The 24302-nt window shown below is 48.5% G+C and overlaps 1 protein-coding gene across 1 annotated transcript in view; it reads right to left on the bottom strand.

Moving 5' to 3' along the window:
* Nucleotides 1-1767: 1767 nt before the first annotated feature.
* LOC128275067 (EH domain-containing protein 1) overlaps nt 1768-24302 on the bottom strand; it is a 29554-nt gene continuing 7019 nt past the window's right edge. The window contains exons 2-3 of the mRNA XM_053013447.1: nt 5264-5434; nt 1768-4966 (exon numbers count right to left, since the gene is read on the bottom strand). Of these exons, the coding sequence (XP_052869407.1) occupies nt 4758-4966; nt 5264-5434 (380 nt within the window). The 3' untranslated portion in view covers nt 1768-4757. The remainder of the gene's footprint in view (nt 4967-5263; nt 5435-24302) is intronic.

The raw sequence follows: 24302 nt of genomic DNA, 5'->3' as shown, positions 1-24302 counted from the left end.
CGCCACGGGCACCGGTCGGTCCCAGCGGAGCATTTTGTGTGATTCATTCGATGCAATAATATGTCGGTTGCGAGTGGAATGCAAAGTGAATGTTTTGTTTACTGAAAATCAGCCATTCGCTGTAATACGGCCGTGATGGACCATTCAAACGCAGCGGAATGCCATTTTACTAAATATGACTCACATTTCGGGGAATGGGCAGCATAGGCAGTGCATTCCAGTTTCCGATTGTCTACCTTCAAACGGATGTCAGATGGCGTGGCACTCGAATTGTCGAACACCATTTAGTTCGCCCCGTCGTAAATTAAGGATCAAAGTTTCACGAACTTCTGGCCGAACGGCTTCTTCTGTTGTGAAGGTATTTGCTCGAATTATTATTACCACGCACAGCAGAGACATTTTAATGCTTCTCACTTTATTAAATGATTGCTAAATCTTTTACATAATTTGTCCGGTTAGTAGAACATGCCGACCACAGGCCTCGTGGAGACTCAAAAGGGGAAAACCGGAAAACGCGTGCAGATATGATAATGATCAGATGTCAATTTTTGGGTCTATTTATTTAAATTAGTTTCTCACTTTTAGCTTCCTGCTACCGGTGCCCCTAACGCCATCCGCAACATGCCACCACAACCATTGGCAGTGTAGCAAGTTCTCAATCCCGTTCGAAAACAAATTGCGGCTGGAAGTCTATGGGACGAGCGCACGAGCACGACCAGACCACTCCGCAATGTATCTTCATTATCAAACCCGAGACGGAGTCGCAAAACTTCCTCGCAGTCTCACACCCCGCTACCCGGGGCCGGCCGAGGTAAACAGACGCACCAAGCAACGCGATTATAGGGCGGGATAATGTGTAAACTGAAGCCATTCGAAACTTTGAAGATGATTAATTTTCTCCGGGTTAATTTTAATTTTCTCTCGCGGGCGCGAGTGCGCCAGATACGCGGAACGCGTACACTCGGAATCCGAGATGGAAAGACGGCTTTTCGATCCACTTTCCGAAAAGTTATCCGTGTTGTTGCAGAGGCCAGCGTTTCTTGTTTCTTGTTTGTTCGGCGCTCTAATTACGGGCTCCGGCACTATAGCTTAATGCGCTTTCAGCCTCTCGCATCGCCATTACAAGAGCGAGCGCCCGAAGAACACCCATCATCGAACTACAGGCGGCGTCTTTGTGACGGAGCGAAGTTCTCCGATACGCGCGCTCTCTTCCGTGGTCCTTTTATTCGCTGTAGATGATGAAAGGCAATAAAAAGACGTTCCATTCCGATGCTAGAAGCCGGTTTTTATGGCACAAAGTTAGAATTGGGACCACCGGAAACACTCCACTTGATATCCCTTCAACTAATTAATGCAACGTAGAACGCGCTCATACTTACCGTCTGCAGTTGTAGAACGCCACACGCACGTCAACAGTTTACCACGCCGTAGAAGGCGGTGCGGCAGTTCATCTTCATAACACGCTCCAATGAGTCCGTTTTTTTGGTACGATCTTCCACAGTAACATTATTACGATCGTCGTAATACAAAATCACAAAAATGAAACCACAACGCGACCACCCCGTACGCCGATCGATCGAATATGTCATCCACCGTGAACTCTTAACCGCTACTTACCATCCACCAACCGCGGGCGGCTCGGTCGCTTTATTCTGCGACCCTCCTCGGCAGCATCTTTCGGATCCCTTTTCGTCCCGGCCACGGCCAATCGACAGAAATACACATAAAAGTATATGCGAGACACTATTGTCGTTTCGTTATGAACCATTTCTTTTTACAACATTTGCTTATCGTCAACACACACACACAACACGCGCGCCCCCGGTTGCGAACTTTGGCGCGGACACTCTTCCTAGCGATGCCCACGGCTTTGCGTCAAACGGGTCACCGGGTGGTTTCGGGAGGGTTCTTGTCGTAACCATTTTTGCCCTAGGCGTTGGCCACCCCGATTTCTGGCTTCAACGTGCTTGCGGCCCGGGCGGCCACGAGACTTCCTTGCGGGCGACCCTTGCGCAAAACAGAAGACAACCGGTTCGCCGATGGACACGAAAGTCTGCTCCACATCATGCTGCTTTTCATCACATATGTTTCGTTTGCTGCGGTTTATTTCTTTGTCTCTCGCATTTCGTTTGTTTTTTCGTGACCTACTATACAAATACCATCAAAAGGGCTAATGCCATGCCGTTGTAAATATATGTATTTCTGTGTCTGTGTATATGATTTATGCGTAACGCGTCCACTATTTCCACTTTCTGCGAGCGTCTAGAATCCGAAAGTCCTAAGTAAGCGACCACCTTGGGAGAGCTTGTCCGCGGGCCGGCCTTGCGTGCATTATGATTAATTTTACCCCCTTTTCTCTATCTCTCTCTGTGCTCTGTCGCGCAAAAAGGTCCCATAACAAAACGACACACTAATAACAACGGACCGAGCGAGCGGTGCGCGTAGTAAATGCTTTAAATTAGCTCTAAATTAGCGATGAATTGCTTGTTCGTTTCCGGTGCCTCCGGTCCCGGGTCCTTAAATAGTGGAAAACAAAAGGGACAACAACAAAGCGTAGCCACTAAAACCTATCGTATCTCCCTATAGCAGTGATTGCGGATAGCGTATACCGTGCGTCGTCCGTCGTCGTCGTATCGATTTGAAATCATTTGGCAGGAGGAGGTGGGAGCGCCGCAAGCATGTAGGCATGAGAAGGATAATTAAACCGTGGCACGGCACGATCGATACACGGAACGGATTGTTGTCCAGCTACAGACCGAGCTAGGACAGAGGAGTAACCGGATTTCTTAAGGTCTTAAGGTCATCGCGCACGGCTGCCCAAAACAAACTGCAGCGATTCAACACAACTCGCTCCTGCAACCTCGCCCACCGAGGACATTCATTTTTCTTCCGTTCAGCACTCAATTATTGGAGCTATGAACGAGCCGGAACAGCAGCAGCAGCAGCCGTTGTACCTTCCGTTGCCATAAACACCCGCTTCAACACTCAGAGACGGAGACTTGCCGTGACGGCAAGTGAACACCATGGCCATTGGGCTCATAAATTATTCACTTATCGACCTTACCCGACCGCCGGAGTTGTGCCGGAGACCGGAAGGTGTGGGCCACACGGCGCACACCACGCGCGCCCAGATAGTTATGCCGAGTGGTGACAACGGCCAACTGACCAGCGGATGGAAGCGTTTGAAGCGCAAGATGGGTCATCTCTCTCTCTTGTTAGCATTTCGTTACTTATTATGCCGTATTCCGTGCGCACGGTAAGGTGCATAAAATATGCAGAACGATGCGATGGCCAAATGCCGGCGAAAGCGCCGGCGGCAGCAGAGACAGGGCAGGAAATGCAAAACTATCTTGAATCCCAAAGTCCACTCCAGGCCGCGCGCGCGCTCGTTGCGGTATGCACCATCGTAAACGTTACAGGGCAACTGAGTGGCCTCGCACAGTGACAAGCAAATGGCAACCGGGTAAGTGGTTTATTGAAAAATTAACCAACCCACAACCGGTGCTCCGGATCGAAGCCGGACGGTGAAAGAAGAAGAAATATTCAAAACTTGGAATAACACATGAATGACAAAAGTCCTCGGTTCTTGTGCTGCAAATCAATGCAACTGAAGTTCACGCGATCAGACGTGGCTCCAGCGAGACTATGAGATGATTGGCGTTCTGTTGCCGTGTATTGGATTCATCATCCATAGAAATCAATCTCTACGTCAACCTTCATCAACAACCGAACCGGAAGGCAATTTTAAAAGGGTCTCCTAATGATTTGCTTCGTCTGTCTACTCCTGTTCGTTGAGTGTGCTCACGAGAAACGCGGCCGAAAAGCTGGCCACCGAATGGGGTGTGTCCGGTGCCTTTACTAATATTGCATCTACCGGTAACCGGTGCGTGTTTGTCCCATGAAACGTAATAAATAGGCATTGGAGTGAAGCAAGGGCCACCAGCCGATGACTGTGGTGAAAGTTCATAATAACGACGTAAAAGGATAATTGAAATATTCCTCCATAATGAGGCGACCGCTTCCGTCGTCGTCGTTGTTTCCGATTCGTGTCGGGGGGCATTCTTTTCGCTTCCGTTTCCATTCTATTTGTGTGTTGCGAAAGCACGGTACAGTCGTTACGTTCCGCCCACCGTTCCGGTCCACACTTTCCTGGACACGCATTGTTTCGCTAACTAAATATAAATAAGTTACCATTCTAAGGCGCAAGATAAATGAGGCTGTATTGTGTCCATCGTAGTTGCGAAAGTTTGCTCACATCTTTTGCAATTGGTTTTTGTTGTTTCTTTTCGTTTTCTTTTGCCTTCTTCTTGTAGCTCTCGACGAGAAGGGCCTTCTCGTTGGAGGGTTTCGTTTTTATTTTTTGCCGGATGTGCGGTGCTTCCGCAATTGCCGGAACCGAAAGTTCAACCGTGGCTGGCTAGGTGGCTGACAGTTGGTGGTGAAGGCCGGAAAGCAAAACAGGCCCCCTGCCCCATCCCGGGCCGGATGTGGCAATGGACAACGTGATGGTGCGGCATGCCGACTGGCACCCGGGAGCCACACACACACACACCAAAGTCGGCCGGTCAGAAGCGGAAGGTGAAACGATAAGCAGAAGATGATACACAACCCGAATTGATTGCGTGATTGCGCGAGCTCCCTTCCGACGTCGGGGGAAGAGAGAGAGAGAGAGGGATAGATAAAGGAATTAAGGGAAGGAAAAGTTGAAGGAAACCGTAGGCCCGCCGCCACGCACTGAGAGAGGTGTTGCCGTGATCCTAGTCCGAGCGCCGTTTGGACGGTGGCACCAGATGGGGCGGCAGGGCGATCGGCAGTTCGTTGCCATCCATTTTGACGTTGATTAAATGCATCGCCAGTGCGAACTCCTCGATGTCCAGGAACCCGTCCTGGTCGTAGTCGGAAAGTTTCCAAATCTTGCTCAGCACGTTGTTCGGCAGCTTCGATTTGATCAGCTGCGACTTGGCAGCTGAAATGGATTGACGCAAGCAACGCGAGCAGCGCAGGTCAATCCACCGGGGACACCCAGAACAGAAACGGAGGCCATCGAAACGCGGCGGTGGCGGGCAGGAAATAGAACGGAAAAGAGAAAAGAAGAAGAACGCATTAGGGAAACCGCCATTAAATCGAGCCAGAACGATTGATTAATCGCAAACAGCCACTGTTGTGGGATGCGTGCGAGAGAGGGAACGGAAAACCGATTTCTCGGTTCCGTAATGGCGGCGTGATTGCGATTGCGAGACGACGCCACGCCTGACACACTTACCAGCACCGGAAATCTTTCCATCCACCGGCTGCAGCGACTCGAACATGGGATCGGTGCGGGCCCGATCGCGATTGCAAATCCAGTCCACCTCGCCGTACCCGGCGTCGATTCCTTCGCCCTTCCGGTAGCCGAACGGCGAGATGACATCCTCCACTCCGTCGAAAGCGCCACCTGGTGGAACGAGAGGGAGAGAGAGAGAGAGAAAGTGAGAGAGAAGAAGCACGCGTGAAAGATCCGTGAAAGCGACCGCAACCAACCAATCAACCAACCGAACCTGTCGTTTACGATCACCCGAAATACACCCCCGTCGGAAATGGAAATCGGAGGTCCGATTCCTTTGTGGGAGGGGGCAAAATTTTTCTTATCTTTCTCTACTTGCGTCCAATTTCAGAATAATACACACGTTTAGAGGCGTACAGAACACAGAGCAGCCCGGACCCGGACAATCAGACTGATTTCCCAGGCATATCAATTTACAGAGACAAACACACAAACAAACATAAACATAACACAGTATGGTTCCAATTTATGCAGATAGACCAAATAGCCGAATGCCCCGAATTTCTGAGTGGGGAAGTTTGGCGGGAAGTTGGACAAAAGGGAGTGCCGATACACCGGTGAGATCCTAATGATGAAATGGCCGGACAGAGGACACACAGACAACGATCAAAAGAGAATTTAAACAACAAAACAATAACAAGGAAAAGGAATTGCAACAAAATAGTATAGTATTAAAAAGTAAAAGGATATCATCGAACCTGTCAGCAGGAGGTGCCCCAAAAAGTTCGCTCCCGTCGCCGCCGTTCCATTGGATTGTCCTGGAGGAAGGCAACATAGTTTGCTTTAAGGCGAGAGCGCTCTTATTTATTTAAAGCCAACACACACCACACAACATATTGACTGCTGGCAGCAACTTTGACGACTGGCTGACAGAGGAACGCACACAGAGAGAGAACGAGAGCGAGAGAGAACCGATGGAGTAGTATGGGCCGATGATGCGGGAACGTGTGACCGACGTGTGTATGTTTTCCGATGACGACGACGACGACGACGACGACGACGAAGCCCCAACTTGTGGGGGGATGCAAAGTTTTCCACCGTAACAAAGGCGAGAGCGCACAGGGATGTGGCGAACCCCTCTCGTTGTTAAATATTTAACTCCTCCAAGAACACTCCTGCCAGGGAACAACAAACCAGCGGGCCCCCTTGGAGGACCCGTGGCACAAAGAAAGAGCGAGAGAGAGAGAAAGATGGAGAGGAAGAGTTGCCCTTTATCGGCTGCTGGTGGATTCAGGTTTCCGCTTTCGATGTTGGATTTTCCCGGACAACATTGTTTGCAACACCCAAACCAAGCCGGGCCGGCCCTGTAAGAAGCTTGGCCGCCCACGTGAAATAATGCCCGGGCGAGAAAAGCTCAACATTATCTTGTGGCACAACAGGGCTCGGCCTTAAGTTGCGCCAAAAAGAAACATGAAACACATATTTAACCAGTTGGTCAATAAGTGGTTAAGTTAAATTTTAAAGCCACACTCTTTACACATCTCCGTCGGTAGAAGAAATTTGTGGCAACGGTACGTGATCAGATCCCGCAGTGTAAACGTTGTCCCGGTAATGGCAGGAATTGATCCGCGTTTTAAATTAGTATTTAGCTCGGATTTTATATTTTGGATGGTTTTCTGAAACCTTCCTAAACCATGCTCTACTGGTTTGCATTTTATGCTTACTGTCTTCTTCGAAGAGTTGTATATTTTTGATCGAGTTTGAAGCAATGGTTGCTTGGATGGTTATTTTAACAACATACTTTTCATACCGCCTATGAAACATTTCACGCATTGATTCACAATATATTCATATTACTAGAGTGTTAGTAATCCAAACATCATGGTTTGAACTACTTTTCACTTATTCCTAACAGCAGCTGCCAATTAATGACCTTTTTAAACAAGCTTTCAATGGTAGTTTTTGGCAGCTAGGAATAAAGTTCGCTCGTGCCAAAATTGTACTTCACGATACAAGTTTAGTGTCAAAATAACAAACAGTGTCGAAATCAACTTAATTGTACTAAATGGACAGATGATAGTCTAACTGCCAGACCCATTCTTTTTCATTTAATGAGAGGTGTTTAAAACCACACCATCATTCTAGGCCCCACTCTACTCCAGTTAAAGTATTTAATGACCAACTTGATACCTTTTAACGCCGGATAGCACATAGTCTCGTCTAGTCTGAATCGATTTAAATGTTGACGAAAACTGGAATATGATGCTAGTGGCATGGAGTTACGTAACGTGACTTATTTTCGCACACTCCCTGCTGGCCTGCTGTCCACACCTGGCCCACAGCCACCGGATGCTGTTCTAATGGTTGTCATCGCGCTGGAGAAAAAATGGTTTCGCACCGCGTGAACGTGAAGAGAATTTTTCAAGCACCTCCGTCGAGTCCTTGCGTTTTAGCGTACAGTACAATGCCGTGGCACACCGCCGCGGTTCCCCGCTTCGCATCGTGAGTTTCCCTTTTACTGGTCCTGGAGAATTACGTAAGCAGTGTTTGAGCAAAAAAAGCCGGAGAAGCCTTTTTTATTGCTGCCGAAAGGAATTTTCTTCAGAATCGCGATTTAAAAATGCCAACGCCCGGTTTTATTATGGCTACCGATTACGATTCAATACTTACATCACCCACGAAGCGCTACTGTTGGTAGGTGAGAACAGCAAAATAAACAATCTACCCGATTCGCTCTCTCACTCTCTTTCTTTCTCTCTTTCTGTAGAATCGGATTCCACATTATATGGGCTACCAGGCGTCTCCATCGGGCGCGGCATCCACGCGGGTGCGTCGTCAAAATGCAATTGAATCACTTCCCAAAAACGGTGGGAGCGATTTTACAACCACGGCACATCGTAAAACGCGGTTGTTCCGATTGGTGGCCCGAGAGATTGCACGTATTATTTGTAAAACGTGCACTTTCGCGCGACGTGACACGAAAGCTGTCACCGTTTGCGTTTTAATGTCTACCTAATAATGCTTTCATAATACCAATATTAGTGGCCGCCTATCCTGCGGGTGGCAAAAACCCGATTTGGGGCCATTTTTATGACACACACTCGCCCCTCGCCGGCAGCACCACTTCAAACACTGCTCTCTTGGAATAGAGAAACTGGACGGAAACCGTAACGAAGGGTTTGTGGTGCCGAGTGGTATATGGCTGGCAAATTTAGATTGATATCATTCGGCGGCAGAGCAAAATGGGCTTCAGCCGGTCCTTTTCAATGAGTACCGTACCCATTAATACGATGGTAGGCAGCATAGGCTTGGAAAACGCCCGGAGCCTGGGGTCGTGAAAAAAAAACGATAAAGTTCAAAATTCACATACTCCTCCTTTTGGTCGGGTGCTAGGGCAGCCGACCGCCCTCTGCTAGAGCTGTTCTAATGAGAGAACATAAACTGGGTTTGCTATAATAAGCCGTCACACCGGAGGCCAAATCGGTGGCACCGTTTCCGCCAAATTAGTTCACCATCATTATTATACTCATCGATGGCGCCTAATATGGTTATCAAGCCAATAATGAGTTGATAAATTTGATCTGATCCAATTTCAATTATTCATTACCGAGATCCGGTGCGCAGTTTCATAGTTCTCGGTACCCAGCAGTTTGGCAACTGTTAATACTCCGTGTTTCAATTTCGGTGGTTCGGTGGTTTTCCATCCCATCCTGGATCAGCAAACGGACTAAGAGCCACACTCCAAAAAAGCCACTGCCGTGCAAAGTGTAGTAATAACTTTCCTCGGTGCTTTATGGTGTGTGGGGGCGCGCGCAACACACGGCTCAGTGCTGAATTGCAATAACCTTTTAGCTGATTGAATCAACCCATTCATCATCCGATTCGCGTATCCGCACTTCCTCTTCCGCTTATTATTGCCGCGATTCGATTTTAGAATGAAAAAAAAGCGAGGAAAGCGGTATGTCGAACAAGCGAAGATTCCGAACGCCGTCAGCGGATCGCCGTTATTGCATCGCAAATCATCATCGCAGCATAACGCGGGTGGTGAGGACAGGCCCAGACAAAAAAAACAGAGGCATCACCTGTAGATATGCTGCCGCCCGGGGGCCGCCTGCATTCGTTCAAAGCATCTCGCGCCGTGCCCGGTTACAACAACCCATTAGCGTAATGGGGCCTGCGGCTCTGCTGCACTCGACCTGCGGCGGCAGACAGCATCGATGATAAAATGGATCACTTTGAATATCGCTCTGCCACAGACGAGTCCTGTGCCCCACGGGGCGGAAGCGAATGGCAGAGAAATAATATTGTGCTTGGCCCTAGCAGCACCGAATCGATATGGTGGGAAAATGGTGGACCCGTACAGCGATAACCATCCATTTTTCGCTCATCAAAGTAAAGTACAGAAATATGATAAATTATGCATCGTGTATTCGTATTCGATTCCACTTAGTTTGACCTCACAAAACTATAAAAAAAGATAATATCCTGAAAAAGTGGAGATGTTTGTATAAGGCAAAATCCAAAACTAGATTGTCTGTATCATCTAATCTCAAAAACTGCAGTTGTCAGCCTCAGTTCAACGGTTTACAAGTATTATACTTCAAACGGATTAATGAAAAACATCTTAAACAAGGATTGAGAGATAATGATTTAAATGAAATAAAAAACAACCAAAAATATAGATTCGTATGAAGTTGATAACTAAATTGTCGACTGCCGACAGATTGAGAAGTGATTTGCTATCGCTAGTCGGACTTAAGCTGGCGAAGCTAGATGACATAGATGACATAGTTTGCCAGGTATAGAACGGTGCCGAATTTTCACTGTTTCCAAATGTCATCTATTTTGTGAATTCCCGTTTTTCTTACTTTGATCTTTAAAATTGTAGAAATCGCCGGTGCAACAACGCTATTATATTTGGCGCATGGTGAAGTCACTGAATGTACGTCACACTCAGATCACATACCACACTTTATGGAACAAAAACGGGATTTTTAACATGAGTTTCGGGATCGTTATCCACGTCACACAAACAAAGGTAACTTTGATGTGATGTTGGTGTCCTGAAGGGTTGTGATGACTGACTCAAGGGCGTACCGACGTTTACTGGGCAATCGATCCCAGGGTGCTACGATTACTAAATAAAAAAAACGGCGATTCGACTGATTTTTTCATGCGTTCAGTTATAATTTGAAGAGAAATGCTAATGTGAAATGTAGGGTTCAGCCGGGACCATGGTTTCGCTTTTAAATTTGTGAATCCTTGATCGATATCCTTTACATCAACGATTCGAATGTGGTAAAACAAACGACACAAACGGCTTCAAAAAAGATAAAATAAGTCGTAAATCTACAATGAAACAGATTGCAAAAGAGCCCATTTTGACAAACGGTTGCTGACCGGAATACAAATAGTAGTGAATCAGGCTCAGAATGCCAACGTGGCTCCGGCTCCGCGTTCTGGCAAAATCCAACGGTGCGGAAAATAAACGGCAAACGATTAGTCATAAATTTGTTTCCATTTTTCCGCACCGGGGAAATGTGATTTCGGAAATCTCTGTTCATCTGGCCACGTCCACTCGTGGGGTTGTGTCGTTTGCAAATTGAATGAAGTATTCCAAGTGCATCATTACGGACAAATGGTTCGCATAATGCAACCCAACCACATCACCGTTTCACACACACACACACACGGCCCCGCAGACATGATACGCTTTCCAAACGATAAACCGCCAAGTTAACGCCGCTCAAAAGGTAAATAATGTCAGGGGACTTCTTACAGGGTGTGTGTGTGTGTGAGTGGTGTCACAGATGATTTGTGGTACATCGTGCCACGGTACCGTCAAGAATCCACCCCCAGCGCTTTCTCCAGCTCCGTTCCGCCGCTACGAAGCATGATTTGAATTTTTAACGTAAAGACGCCAACATCACTCACTCGGCACGGGGATAGCACCCGGCAGCGCCGCGTCTAAGGCAACCCGCTCAGTTATCGTACAGTTTTGGACACCGTGCGGCCGCACCAAATGGACCACCACCAACACTGAATATGGAGTTTATAGCCCCTCTCGTGGGTCGTTTCTCTTCTAGACTTATTATTTTACGTACTGTCACTGCAGGCGGGATCGTCCTCGGCAGTCCGCGGAAGTCGCTCCCCACTTGCTTGTTACTCTGTCCCTCCTCCGGCCAACCGAAACACGTTCGGTCGTGCGTAAGTGCGGGCGCGATGATCGCCCGGTGGCTGGTGGATGGTAATCTCGATCCAAATCCTATGATCCGCCGATGCTTCCCAGGGTCTGCCTTTCGCGTGTGCCCCAAATTTTGCCCCAAAACTCCCCGGGGAGGTTGGTTAGCCGTGGAAGCGGCTCGTTCCGCACGCCACATTTCCCATACACACCACACACACTTTCGCTCTCTCTCTCTCTTTGTCTCGCTGTCACTTTCTTTCCATCTGCTTATTTGCGCGCCGCGGTATCGTCGGTCGATCCTTTGGCGTTCCATCATCCAAAATAGCTTACCTACCATCATCATCACCAAGTTTGAGAGGAATCTTGGGGCAGGAAGGAAAGTCCCCGGGGGGTGGGTACCGAGATGCCTCAACAAGACCGTCGAGCACGACGGGAACCGCGCGGCAGCCGCGAACACGCACGTGGCACGCACGGCGGCGGCACAAGTCCTACCGAAAATTGCCAATCAATCACGTGCGTGCAACGTTTCGCAAAGTAAAGTGATTCGGCGGTGGCAACTCCACGGGAACGCGCGCGGCCGCCAAACCCAACCGCTTGAAGGTGGCGGCACGTGCGGCCGCGAAGGGTTGGCGGTGCGCAGGGGCACCCATGGCACTCGGTGGAGCGGAAACCGAATTTCTTTTTTCGCTTTCCGTTTCGTTTCCATTTCCCACCTTACTTCCGTTAGGATGGGGCGGAATGGGGCGTTAGCCGGTGTTAGGGAGTGCCGCCGGGGACCACAGCAGACAGAGGCCCCTATCTCTCTCTCTCTCTCTCTCTCTCTCGGAGGCGCCTCCTCGATTCTTGCTCTATTCTTGGCGCGGCTCAATTGTTCCACACTCCCCAGGGCCGAGATCTGCTTGGTGCTGCGAATTAACTTCCATTTCCTTTCGCTCTTCCGTGGCGGGCCCATTAACGTCAATCGCCGGAACGGTTGATAATGACTGGAGTTCGTTCGTTTCGTCCGGATTTTTTGCTTGCCTTCCTAGGGGCAATTGCGTTGGGCAATCGGGGCAACCAACAAGGGAAGAAAAAAGCGAAGGAAACAAGTCCTCAAGGAACGGAAGGTTACGCAAATGTGCTTGGATTTTCATTCACTTTCGCCACACACACACACACAACTATGGTGGCAACGGGCCGGGTACTTTGCGTGCTCGATTCATTATGTGCGGACATGATACTTTGTACTTGGTCGGTGTCGCAATATGCAGTGCGAAAATCTGGTAAACATCTGCTGAATGTGGAACTAAAGGTCTAAAGGGACAGTTTTTCGTCACGCAACTCACGAGCAAAGGGGGATCAACCCAGAAAGGTTTAAACTATAGAAGAACTAGAAGCAATTCGCATTCAGTTTAGCCGTTGATACTAAACGTCACTTTGGCATTAGATGGATTTTTAGATTATAGTACAAGAAGGGTTTTGTTCGATTTAGGTGTAGGTCTCGATACAAATACTCATTCTGTTGGTTTAATTTAAAAGGCATTTACATTGCTAGCTCCTTCACAATATTGTGCAACATTGTGCTTTTAATAATCTCTTGTATGTCTTGTTATGCTAAAATGAAAACAAAACCATTGAGACATTCACTAACGATTGCGATTGCGACAAATTAAATCATTTATAGAAACGGGGGAAAAAATTCACTGGAACCGCGCCGATCGACCGTAATCACGTAATTAGCTCGGTTTAAGAAAGCCTCCAAACGCTTCCTATGGCAATAAAAAGTACGATACACTTTTTCTCACTCTTTCTCTCTCACAAATGGGGTGCTAAAAAGTCGTTAACCGTCGCGCCTCTTTCTATAGTGCGTAGAACCCATAAAAAAGTCCAAAGCAATTAAAGCGATTTATCGAAACCGAGAAGGGAACGAACCCACAAAAAAACCAGAGCCCACGAAACATCAATACTTAACATCGCAAGAGGCTCGTCACGCCATGTGGCTCTTCAGTATTCTTCACCAGCGCGGCTTAGCCGTTAACCGGCACGCGACACGGCGACGTCCGTTGCGACGCGCACTCACCGAGATGAATTATTTATTACGCCTTTTTGCGCTCCTTGGCACTGCTTGGCCGGGCGGGGGGCGCAGAGCTTGATTTTCGCTTTCGGCAATAAAAATAGAATTCGTCAGCACCAGATAGCGGGCCACGGTGGGTCTACGTACGCACGCCTGAGCCATCGACTTCGTCGTCGCCGTCGGTGGGGAAAACTGCGAATGAAAAGGAAATTCCGCCAAGAGTCGACGTGGCTAGGGGTTACCAGTGGCGCAAGCCGAACGTCGCGCAACTGTCAAACTGTTGGCGCGACATGTAAACTCCTGGGCTGGAGCACTGTGTCCGCGCATATAATGTTAGGCAAATTCGGCAGCGACGTCGGTCGACGGCCAAGGACACACGGTGGCTGGCCATGGGACACGCAACCCACCGCAGCACGAAAACGACACGGCCGTTTGATAAATGCGTGTTGCCGTTCCGAAACGCGACCAGAGCAGAGGAACTAACCACACGCTCGCCATTGTCGTGCGGTGTAATGATGGTCGCCATTCCCTGTGGCGCAGTGGCCATGGGAAACTGTCACCAAAACTCATGTGTCACCCTATGCCGGAGCGGGGCTTCGCTTCGGGCTCGCACGGTCGGATGGCTTCTCTAGTTGCATTCACACGGGTGGACGGATTTTCCCCGGATCCCCCCAGGGGTGTGGTGGGCGAAAACCGAAACTTTTACTTTTGCGCGTTTCTAATTATTTTGGAACTTTTATTCGAATTAATGAGCTAACGGATCCTTATCCGCGTTGGATCCGGGCTGGATCAAAGAACACGTTGAACTCGAAGGTAGACATGCCTTTTCTGTAGATACCATAGCAACGTTTGGGTATGCGATTGAAGCGGGCTATGACCAAAAGTGTACTGAGATGGCAAATCTCCACAATTGGAGGTATTAAGCGTACTTACGTATATCTAAACCTTTTATTTAGTTTATTTGGACATGTACGAGGTGTGATCAATAATTTTCGCGACATTTGAATTTTCTCGGGCTACGTATAACCGATTTTCGATTTTTTTGTGGAGTTAGGTTACTACACATGTCAGTAACTTATGGTGAAAAGTTCGGCCATTTTGAGTAATCAGTCAATTTTTGACAGCTGCTTTGCATGGCAGCTGTCAAAAATTGACTGATTACTCAAAATGGCCGAACTTTTCACCATAAGTTACTGACATGTGTAGTAACCTAACTCCACAAAAAAATCGAAAATTGGATATACGTAGCCCGAGAAAATTCAAATGTCGCGAAAATTATTGATCAGCCCTCGTACAGGGTGGTCAAAAACGCGTGCACATTTTGAACTACTCATTATTTGACGTTTAAAACGTCAAACTTGATTCTGGAAAATGTAAACATTTAGTAGACACTTCCAAATTTACGAAATGGGTCGCTTTCCGCTTGAAGAATGCTGGAATATATTAAAAACTTACTTCCAAAGTGATAGGTCTTAAATCAAACGGTAGGATATTTGAAAAGCTCATTTCGTTGAAGCTCATTTCCACCTCGGTGGCTATGGTAATAAGCAGAATTGTCGTTTTTGAGGTTCGGAAAACCCCCACGTCGTGCAAGAGAAGCCAATGCACCCAAAACGAGTGATTGTTCGGTGCAGATTTGGGGATAGTGGCATCATCGGCCGCCGTATCAATGAATGAAGAAGGAGCCGCCGTAACCGTCAACGGCGAACTCTACAGAGCAATGTTAGCTAATTGGTTCTTTGGTGAAATTGAAGCTGAGAACTTAGACAACATTTGGTTTCAACAAGATGGCGCTACGTGCCCTACAAAGACAGCCACGATCGATTGTTTGCGCCGCATCTTCGGACAGCGAATAATCAGCAGAAATGGTGATGTGAATTGGCCTTCAAGAAGCTGCGATTTGACGCCTTTGGATTATTATCTTTGGGAAGCGGTGAAAGATAAATGTTATGCAAACAAACCAACAACTATTGACGACCTTAAGAGCGAAATTGAAATTGCCATTGCCGCGATAGGACCAACGACAGTCGAAAAAGTGCTCAAAACTTGGGTCGACCGAATAGGGTACTGCGAAGCCAGTCGTGGTGGACATTTGAGCGAAATTGTTTTTCACACATAAATTTGATGATCAACCATTCAAATAAATGTTTAAGCATCGAAAAATATTCAGCCGTTTTTGTTTTATAACCAAATCAAAATGTGCACGCGTTTTTGACCACCCTGTATAAGCATGGCAAAGCGATTAATGTTCGGTTCAAGTAAGTTTTTACAAACAATGGTTTAGTTTAGCAACTACCATTTAACGGAAGTTTAACTCAACCTGTAATAAATGCTCCTGAAAGTATGCAATATGCTGAGCCGGAATGGTCGGGTTTTTAATGTTTGCCTGTACTTTTGGTTAAAAGCAGACCGCCTTTTGTAGCATCACTAATCCACTTTATGGTATGTCAACCGTGCCCATAGCGACTCTACCCCTTTTAGTGACCATTGCAATGGCGGTTCCAACCACGAAACAGAAACAACACCATCACGGTGAGAGCAAGCATTTGTAGTATTCCGAAGAAAAGCTGCTGACGGTAGTTCCGGAAGGGATAGGGTGGAGAACCAAATCTAGTGGGTATACCCTCAGCAGCGAGGGGGAGTCCCAATTGCGTTCTCCTGCCTGAAAAATATAAAACAACACAAACACAAAAAAAAACACATTTATAGTAACCAAAAGTTGGATTCCGGAGAACCAAACTAAAAACGGTTGTTTTATTCGCCATTTCATTAACCTTACATTCAAACTAAACTAACTGTTACTGTTAACTGTTTTTTTTTTGCAAAATTTGAATCCCTGGTGTGCCCTAACTAGCCGGGCACAGGCACACTCCAGAATCGGTCCGCTCGACTACGTGAACTACGGCACGTTTCAGTGAGCAGATTACGGAGCTAACCACCGAAAAAAGTTCGTATCATTTCGGTCGGTGCCACACCTTTCACCCGGCTCCACCGGGAGGTCGCACGGCGCAAAGGATAATGGGCCCGGAAAACACGTTCTCAGAACGCCACCACCACCACCGTTAAAGGCACAAACCGTTCTCACGCCTGACTGACCTTAATATGGGGGCTCTCTCGGGCCACAAAAACAAGCGGAGATCACCACAGCATCAGCGCGCATCTGCAGCGTAGCGCACGACCTGCAGTGGAGAGCTGCACGAGAGGTGGTCATGGCCCATCCTTTGCGGAAAACTTAAACGGACGGACGGATGGTTGGCGATGTGGAATGATGAAAAATCTTCGAAAGACTAGAGCGGCGTTCCGAAATCCGGGTGCCCGGCGGCCAAGTGCCCAAGCCCAAGCGCACGTGCAGCATTTACCCAATGGCCAAGTTTGGGGTTTACTTTTCCTGCCAACTTTTTCCTGCTCTGGCGTCTTCGTAACCGCAACGCTGCGACGGCTCCGTTCGGCAAGTGTCCCGCGTGGTGCGAGGGGTGGCAGCTAACTAGACCAAAGGAAAAAGAAAATTGGGACCACAAAAACGACCGAGCGAGGTGCAGGACACGGTTGGTCGAAAAGCCGACAAACAAATCTTCACGTGCGCGCGCGGGACTGGCGACGGGCAAGGAAGACGTACACACAACCCGCAGGAGTGTGTCATGTGGCGAATCATCATCCACACGCCACAAAGTGAGCTGGGCGGACTCTAATGCCCTTTCAGTGTCCACCAGCAGGCTCCAGGGTAGTCCCCCAACAGTGAAGTCCACTCGAGTGGTGGTGCTGCCGAAAACGCAAAATTCATAACTGACGACATCCCAGCGGCGGCGGTGGACGGCGCAACAAACAAACAGAAAGCAACCAGAGCAGGGGCCAGTCAACAGGCCGTGCTGGCCGGACATGGTGACACCACCTGGCAGAGGAAGTGTGACTCCAGTGTGACTCATCAGCATGCACAGCGAGCACCAGTGGCCGGCCGTGGAGGGAGCCAAATTGAAAAATGGCCCCCTAGCCGATGGTCAAGTCCCGCGTGCCGAAAACAAGCAGCTCCCAGTAGGATTAGGAGCCCCCAAAAACAAAAAAACCAGGAGAGTGTTTCGCTCCCAGATACGGGGTGGTGGCTAAAATAATGGTGGCAAAAGCCATGAAATATTATGAAAAGTCGAGAAGTTCGGTAGGGCTCAGCCAGAAGGCCAGAGAGAAGAAAAAAACACACACACGAGAAGTGTTTGCCGTGCCCGCCCGGGAACACGGTGCTGAATAATTAATGCGGAAAAAGGCGACCCGGAGAGAGACAACGGCCCCGGGTCAAGTAATGGCAGAGATACGCCCAGGGTGGGGACCAGCCCCCAGAACCCACACACGTACAGCGGACCCGTCTGTCGGCATCGTCGGCCTCTCATTACCATTAATTCAGCGCCTCGCTGTCGTAAGTCCCAGCAGCAGCAGCATCCTTCTCGGGATCGTTTCCGTGGCCGGAAGCCATTGCGCTAATGTGGAGTGTTTATGTAATTTAACGCAAACACACTCTATGCAAGCCATGCTTCTGGTGGCGAGGGCGGCCTCTGGGCCGGGGGCGGACAGCAGCGTGCGGTGCGGTGCGACACAATGGGTTGTGTTGTGCGACAAATTTTATGCGCGAACATATGGCCGGCTGGCTCAGCGTTCGCGTCTGGATCGTTTGCTTGGCGCTGGACGAGCGCGTTGGTTGGGGTGTGGATGTGGTGCCGCCACAGCTGCGGCCCCCGTTGACCCCCGGGAGTGTCCGGCTGCACATCGTCTCGTCGTCCGCGCGCTCGTTGACTTACATTTTCCGCATGAACAACGGCACGACAACGGCACACACTTTTGCGCGGCATTCACTCTTTTTTCCGCCCTTCCGTTTTCAGCGTTTTCCCGGCCCTTGCGGGGAGCGGTGGCCCAGGGAATGGGCCTTCCTTTCGGAATACCACCGCGCACCAAAACTGAGTTGCTCGCTGCGTGGGACTTAATTTCGTCCAAACCAAAAATCCATTAGCTCACCGCTAACCCTCGAGAAACGGGGCTTCGTTCGTCCTTTTGGCAAGGAGTCCTACCCCCCGGCCGTGTGTCGGAGAAAAGCGCCATCCACTCCCGTACGTGCGATCTTTGTCTGTCGAAGGGGGCAGTAAAGATGGCATTTCCGATCGTGAATCTTTTACGAACGGACCTCCCAATCTTTCGCACCGGATCCGCACCGCCACCAATCGCAGATGGGGCGACTGCCATTAAGTGGTGGTCAAAAGTGTGCCCATAATACTTAGTTACGTTTGAACTATGCGGTCACTGAATGTATCTAAGGTCAGTTTGGTCAGTGGACATGTCATTTATAATACACAGTTGAGCAAACAATTTACAGTCAGTTATTTGTAGCTCCTCTCGATAAGCCATCACTTCGACACATAAATTGTCATCAATTAATAGCTCTCTTTCGAATACACACAACTATATCGTTTTATGCACTTATTATTAATTAGACCAATTTTTTTTAATTTTCAAGTTTGGTCATCATTTATGGGCATCAGTGCGATCTTTGGAAAAAAAATCATGGATAAAGTAGAGCCTACCCTTAAAAGCCTAATTCTAACCTAAAATAGGTGTTTCTTAAGCATAAATACGCTCATTGTTATAGGAATAGTTTGAATGGATGATGTATTCTATTCGAACCGTTTCATATTAAATATTGTGTTATCATTAATAGCTACAACCTTCTATTATTTATTCTATTGTATGCTCCTTTAAAAAGTTCCATACAAATATCCCCATTTCCTATGAAAACTTCCATCCATACACATACAAACACTTTTCAGGGAACCATTGTCTCATTTAAACAAACGGTTCTGCCAACATCATAAGACAAATGATAATCAAGTGATGATAATTATCAACAAGCTTAATCGACATCGATCGCTTGATCTTTAAAAGTTTATACGTAGTATCCATTCAAAATAGTCCTCAAGAGCGATGTGTCAAACCGTCAACGATATGAAGTCTCAGAAGCCGTTTTAAGCGTATCAATCTAAGTAGACGGTTTCGACGGTTGCCTTGACACATCAGTCTATGGACAAAAGACCATTTAGTAGCAAAATGGCTAAAGTTCAGTAATTCATGGCAGTACAGTAATGATACAGAATTCGAACTCGAGTTTCTTTCAGTCGATCGATAGATGCCAAAAACGGATATTGTAGAAATTTTTTCTTTTTTTTTAGCTAACCACCCATTTTCCCATTGTACGCACCCGCGGCCGTTAATGCTACAAATCTCGGTGCAGGGGTTCCAATTTCGCCGCCAAGTCAAACGAAACAAATCTCGTGCCAATAAAGCAATCAAAGCTACAGTTGATTGCCAACGAAACTAATGAAAGCTCTCTGGAAAAATCGGAAACCCAAACAGGATCATCAGGGATCGGGACAAGGATGAGGATTAAGATGCAGCCACATGAAACCATCGCATTAGCAACGTCCTTGCAGCAAACGTGTGAGGAAGGCCTCCAAAGCCGCGCGCAAAGCAAAGGAGCGGAAAAGTCAACAAGCGACCGAGAATTGGATTGGGCCGTTTTCTCATGTTTTAAAAATGACGGAAAGCAAAAGTTCCATTACATAGGCCCCCCCCACTGTCTTGAAGGCTGGCTGACTGGTTGATTGGCTGCGGCTAGAAAACGAACTGGCCACCATCGACGAATGTCGCTCAAAATGTCACTACCTTCTTCTTATGCTGTCAATCGATCCGATTCGCCGGTCCACACGGACGGGTCGGCCGGACATTTTCTTTCCATTTTATTGTGGAAAAAGCCCGGTGCGTCCCGTAGAGTGTTCCGGTTTCCACTAGGGGAATCATAAACGACCCCTCCGCGGTACGCCCCACCGCGGCGGCCGCTCGCGCGTCACATCGCCTTCCCAATTATTAACTAACATGTTATGTTGCGCGCCTTTTTTGTTGCCGTGTTTTGCCTTTATTTGCGACGGAAAATTCCCCCGACATTTGAGACCCCTGCAGGAAAATAATAATAATAGGAACCGTTTTTCCGCAAACCAATAAAACATGGACCCAGCGGCAGTGGCAGAGTAAAAGGGGAGGTCCCGGGTGGGATCTATTGTCAAGAGACCGAGTTTGAACCGTTTGCGGGCCACTGCAAATGCCGTCCCCGGGCTCGGTCAAGGTTCCGGAGCGGGCCGAGCAGTCGGACGGCAGGGTCGCATCTCGCACTTCAGACCCGGACCCGGGTGCATCACTCTTTGGCATACTAATCAAACCTGCACGACCGACCCAGCGCGTGGCCAGTCCACGCGCCGTGACGCATAACGATGAACAGAGGCGACAATTGAAAAACTAAGACCCAAAGTCCAACAAAAAAGCACCCATCTCGGACCGAACCCTGCGGAGGACATAAAGAGGCCCGCCCCGGAAAGGGGGGCGGAACCGTCCGGGTGGCGGATAATCAACAGCCAAAGGTCCGGACCGGGCGGCAAACTCTCGGTGGCCGCTCGGCGAAGCCCATGTTTCTTGGAGATACCCGAGAGCGCTCGGCGGAGCACGATAAGATATCTTAACGACGGTTGACATTGGTTTGCGCTTTGTGAGCGACTCCCGACTACGCCGACGACGGACGACTAACACGGGCCACAGAACCTAAGGCACACAAAAAAATACAGAAAGAAAATGGCAAACACCCTCAGGAACTACAGCGGAACAGAGGCCGCCCCAAGGGCCGGGCCGGGACCGGCCAACCGTAAGCGAGGAAAATGTTTCTATTAGTAACAAGTTCCTTTCTTGGGCGCAGAAAGGAAAAAAAGGGACCATCCCCCTGCCAGTTCCCGCGATGATGATTACTAGCAGTACGGTTCTCATCTGCAGTGCACCGCCCGATGAGAGAGAGAAAGGACAAGAGAAAGGCACAAAGGATAACATAAAAGAGATGTGGCCGCAACAGAGAAAAACGCATCCCGCAATGGTGGTGACAACAAAAAAACGATACTTCAATGATCAATGGTGGAAAAATGGTCTCGTTTTTGATAACCAAAAAAACACTCGGACGCGGTCAATGTTTTCTTTTTCCCCGGTGGCGAATGGATCGCAAAACAACAGAGAACTGGGCAGACAACGCAATCCGTAATCATATATTCATATCGCACAGTAATTGGATTCCCGGAAAGCGCCGAACTCAACGCCCTGGCGAACAGATCGACGACTTCCAGAGCTTGGCAGGGCTCGAATTTCATACTTTAAAAGTTACAATCCATAAGCAAATAATTGAAAAATGGCGTACCGTTATTCAATTACTTGCCAAAAATGTAACCTCACAGCAGGGATCCTTCTACTGCTGTGTGGCTATTTTTAGTGGAATATTTCTGTGGATATTTTAGTGGAACATTGCGTTCGAGTCGGACACTTAAACCTTATATCCTGACTAACCGCTAAACTCGTTACGCAGCCCTGCTCATAGTGCCAATAGTAATTTTTACACCGAATCACTAATAGTTTTTGTGAAAGTGTCTGGATGCCGCTGTATGCAAGTAATAAGGCAAGTCAGTGTGTTCTGGAGAGAAGTGCAATAATACAACCACTTCGTTTTGAAAGCCAAACATTAGTAATAATTCGGCGGAACTCATCATCGTCGCTATCGGCTAATTGAACCATTCCACAGTGGGTTTCGGAGAAACGAAGACTGTGACTGGTATCTTTGACACGATGATGCACCTTGTCACACATCGTCTATATTTGGCACTTACGAGAATGAACCTTTATCATTCGCTGTATCCGGCTGATTTGGCTGAGTGTGACGCCACGCTGCGAAGGCACAGTTTGAATGAGACCATCCAAAAATTGTCGATGAGCTTTATATGACCAACACCGGAAGATGATTCAGAAGATGAAACATTTGCATTACGATTGAGTCATTTTAAAAAGTTTACAAATTCGATCTTGGAACATTCTTGGTGCTCTGCGTGTGTTGCGTTCAAGGTGATTGAAATAGAACTGTAATATAATAGTTTAAGAAATTATGAAAAAAGTGTAACGACTTCCTAATCTCGTCCACTCCGTGTCATAGCCATTTTAATCACGAATTCGTCTGACTCACGACGGCAGAGCTATTTCGCCACCAGGGCAGCTCTGTGAGCGTCGTATCCGTGTGCACGCCTCAATTTTACAGCCAACATCGTGCACTCGAGCGCACACCAAATTATCGCAACCGACCTCACCTCCCCTTACCGTGTTGTTTGCGAGAAGGCCAAACGGAACAACAAGCAAACATACAAAAAGGCGAAACAAATAAAACGATAAAAATGGCAAACAACACAACCCGTGCCGCTGCATGGGTGCGTCGTGTGTGCAGCACAAATTCGAAATTGGACGAACCAGAATGGAAAAGTAATACCCAAGAGATGTTGACTCAGTGTCTAGAGAGGCAGCAGCAACCGTCTCTCGCTGTTTGAATTGGATTCGATCTGATATGGTCCCGCTCCCGGTTGCCGGGGTTTGGTGTTCGCCATTGGCCCCTCGCCTGGAGCCACATTAAATCACGAAACTTTATGCGGAACGAGCAGGATGGTGCCACGGTGCGATCCCACCGCGGCTCCCGGCTCCCGGAGGAAGGATCCCGAACAAGCTGAGTGATTTGTTGCTGGTGTTCGACATATGTTCGAAACACTGTTTCACTTCATCTCTCCTCGGAGGCTGCTGCTGCTGCTGCGGAATGTGGTCGACAGATAGACACAGCGCGCGAGAGAGAGAACGGGAGAAGCGAATTACAGTAAACCGCATGGCGCAACGGCACCACCCGGGCCGGTGGCAGCATATTGTTGCAGTTTAATTTGGCGAAAACGTGTGATGCTTATCACGTACACACGCGGCGCTTACACCACCACCAGAGGGCGATGATGATAGGCGAGCAGCAAACACGGTAAACAGGTGTAGGGAAAACTCGGGTGAACCTCGGGGCGGTCCCCGCCGGTTGGCAACACGCGGTGTGATAAAGCCATCCTTTCCGTGGATTCATCCTCAAACAACGGCCGCTCTCGACACTCCCGACCGACCCATACGCCATATGCTGCGCGACCCCCCCCTTCCGTCATTGGGGCGCTTCACGTTCAAGTGCCATTAAGATGACAGGCCCGATGACGAGGCCGGGTGATTCTGGCAGAAAAAAAAACGAAAATGTCAACAGCATGGCGAAGGTGAAGTACGAAGATCGATTGCACATCACGGCGTCGACACTGTCACTTGAATTGGCCCAACCCGGTTCCTTACGGTTCCATCGCCAACCCGATCTGTTGCAATAAATATTTGTCTAATAAAGTCAAACAGATTATGCCACCCGCCCCCGGGCGTAGCCCACAAATCTTAAAGCAAACCATCGCTGGAAGCGATACAATCGGTTACTGGCCCGCGGCCCCCATTCTCCGATAGCCAGCACCGGAAGGGCCATCGTAGCCCACTGCGTACTGCGACACGTGTTTCTCATAAACAAACATTCGGCTTGCTGATTCGATCCGTAGGAGCGTGAGGAATTAAAGCGGAAAGTAGCGCCGAAACAAAACCCCGAAGGGGATCTGTCAACTAGGAACACTCTGGAAGAAAGAAAGTGACACCAGTGATGCTGGAGATGCTAATTTATGTGCTCTGATCCATTCGCTGGATGCGGACCGCTGCGCTTTGCGCCGATGCTACGCGCGATGCTAATGAAGACGTTGCCGAGCGATACAAATCCGTTGCGGGGAGTCGAAGAGAAGCCACTCCAGGTTCGACCCACCGGGAACCAAGTCAAGTCGGGTGAGGGCGCAGTGAGCAGTACTCCACCACCATTATCA

The sequence above is a fragment of the Anopheles cruzii genome, chromosome 3 (assembly GCF_943734635.1).
Source record: "Anopheles cruzii chromosome 3, idAnoCruzAS_RS32_06, whole genome shotgun sequence".
Classification (NCBI taxonomy): domain Eukaryota; kingdom Metazoa; phylum Arthropoda; class Insecta; order Diptera; family Culicidae; genus Anopheles; species Anopheles cruzii.
The sequence above is the reverse complement of the archived record's forward strand: the minus strand, read 5'-3'. Positions and strand labels throughout refer to the sequence as shown.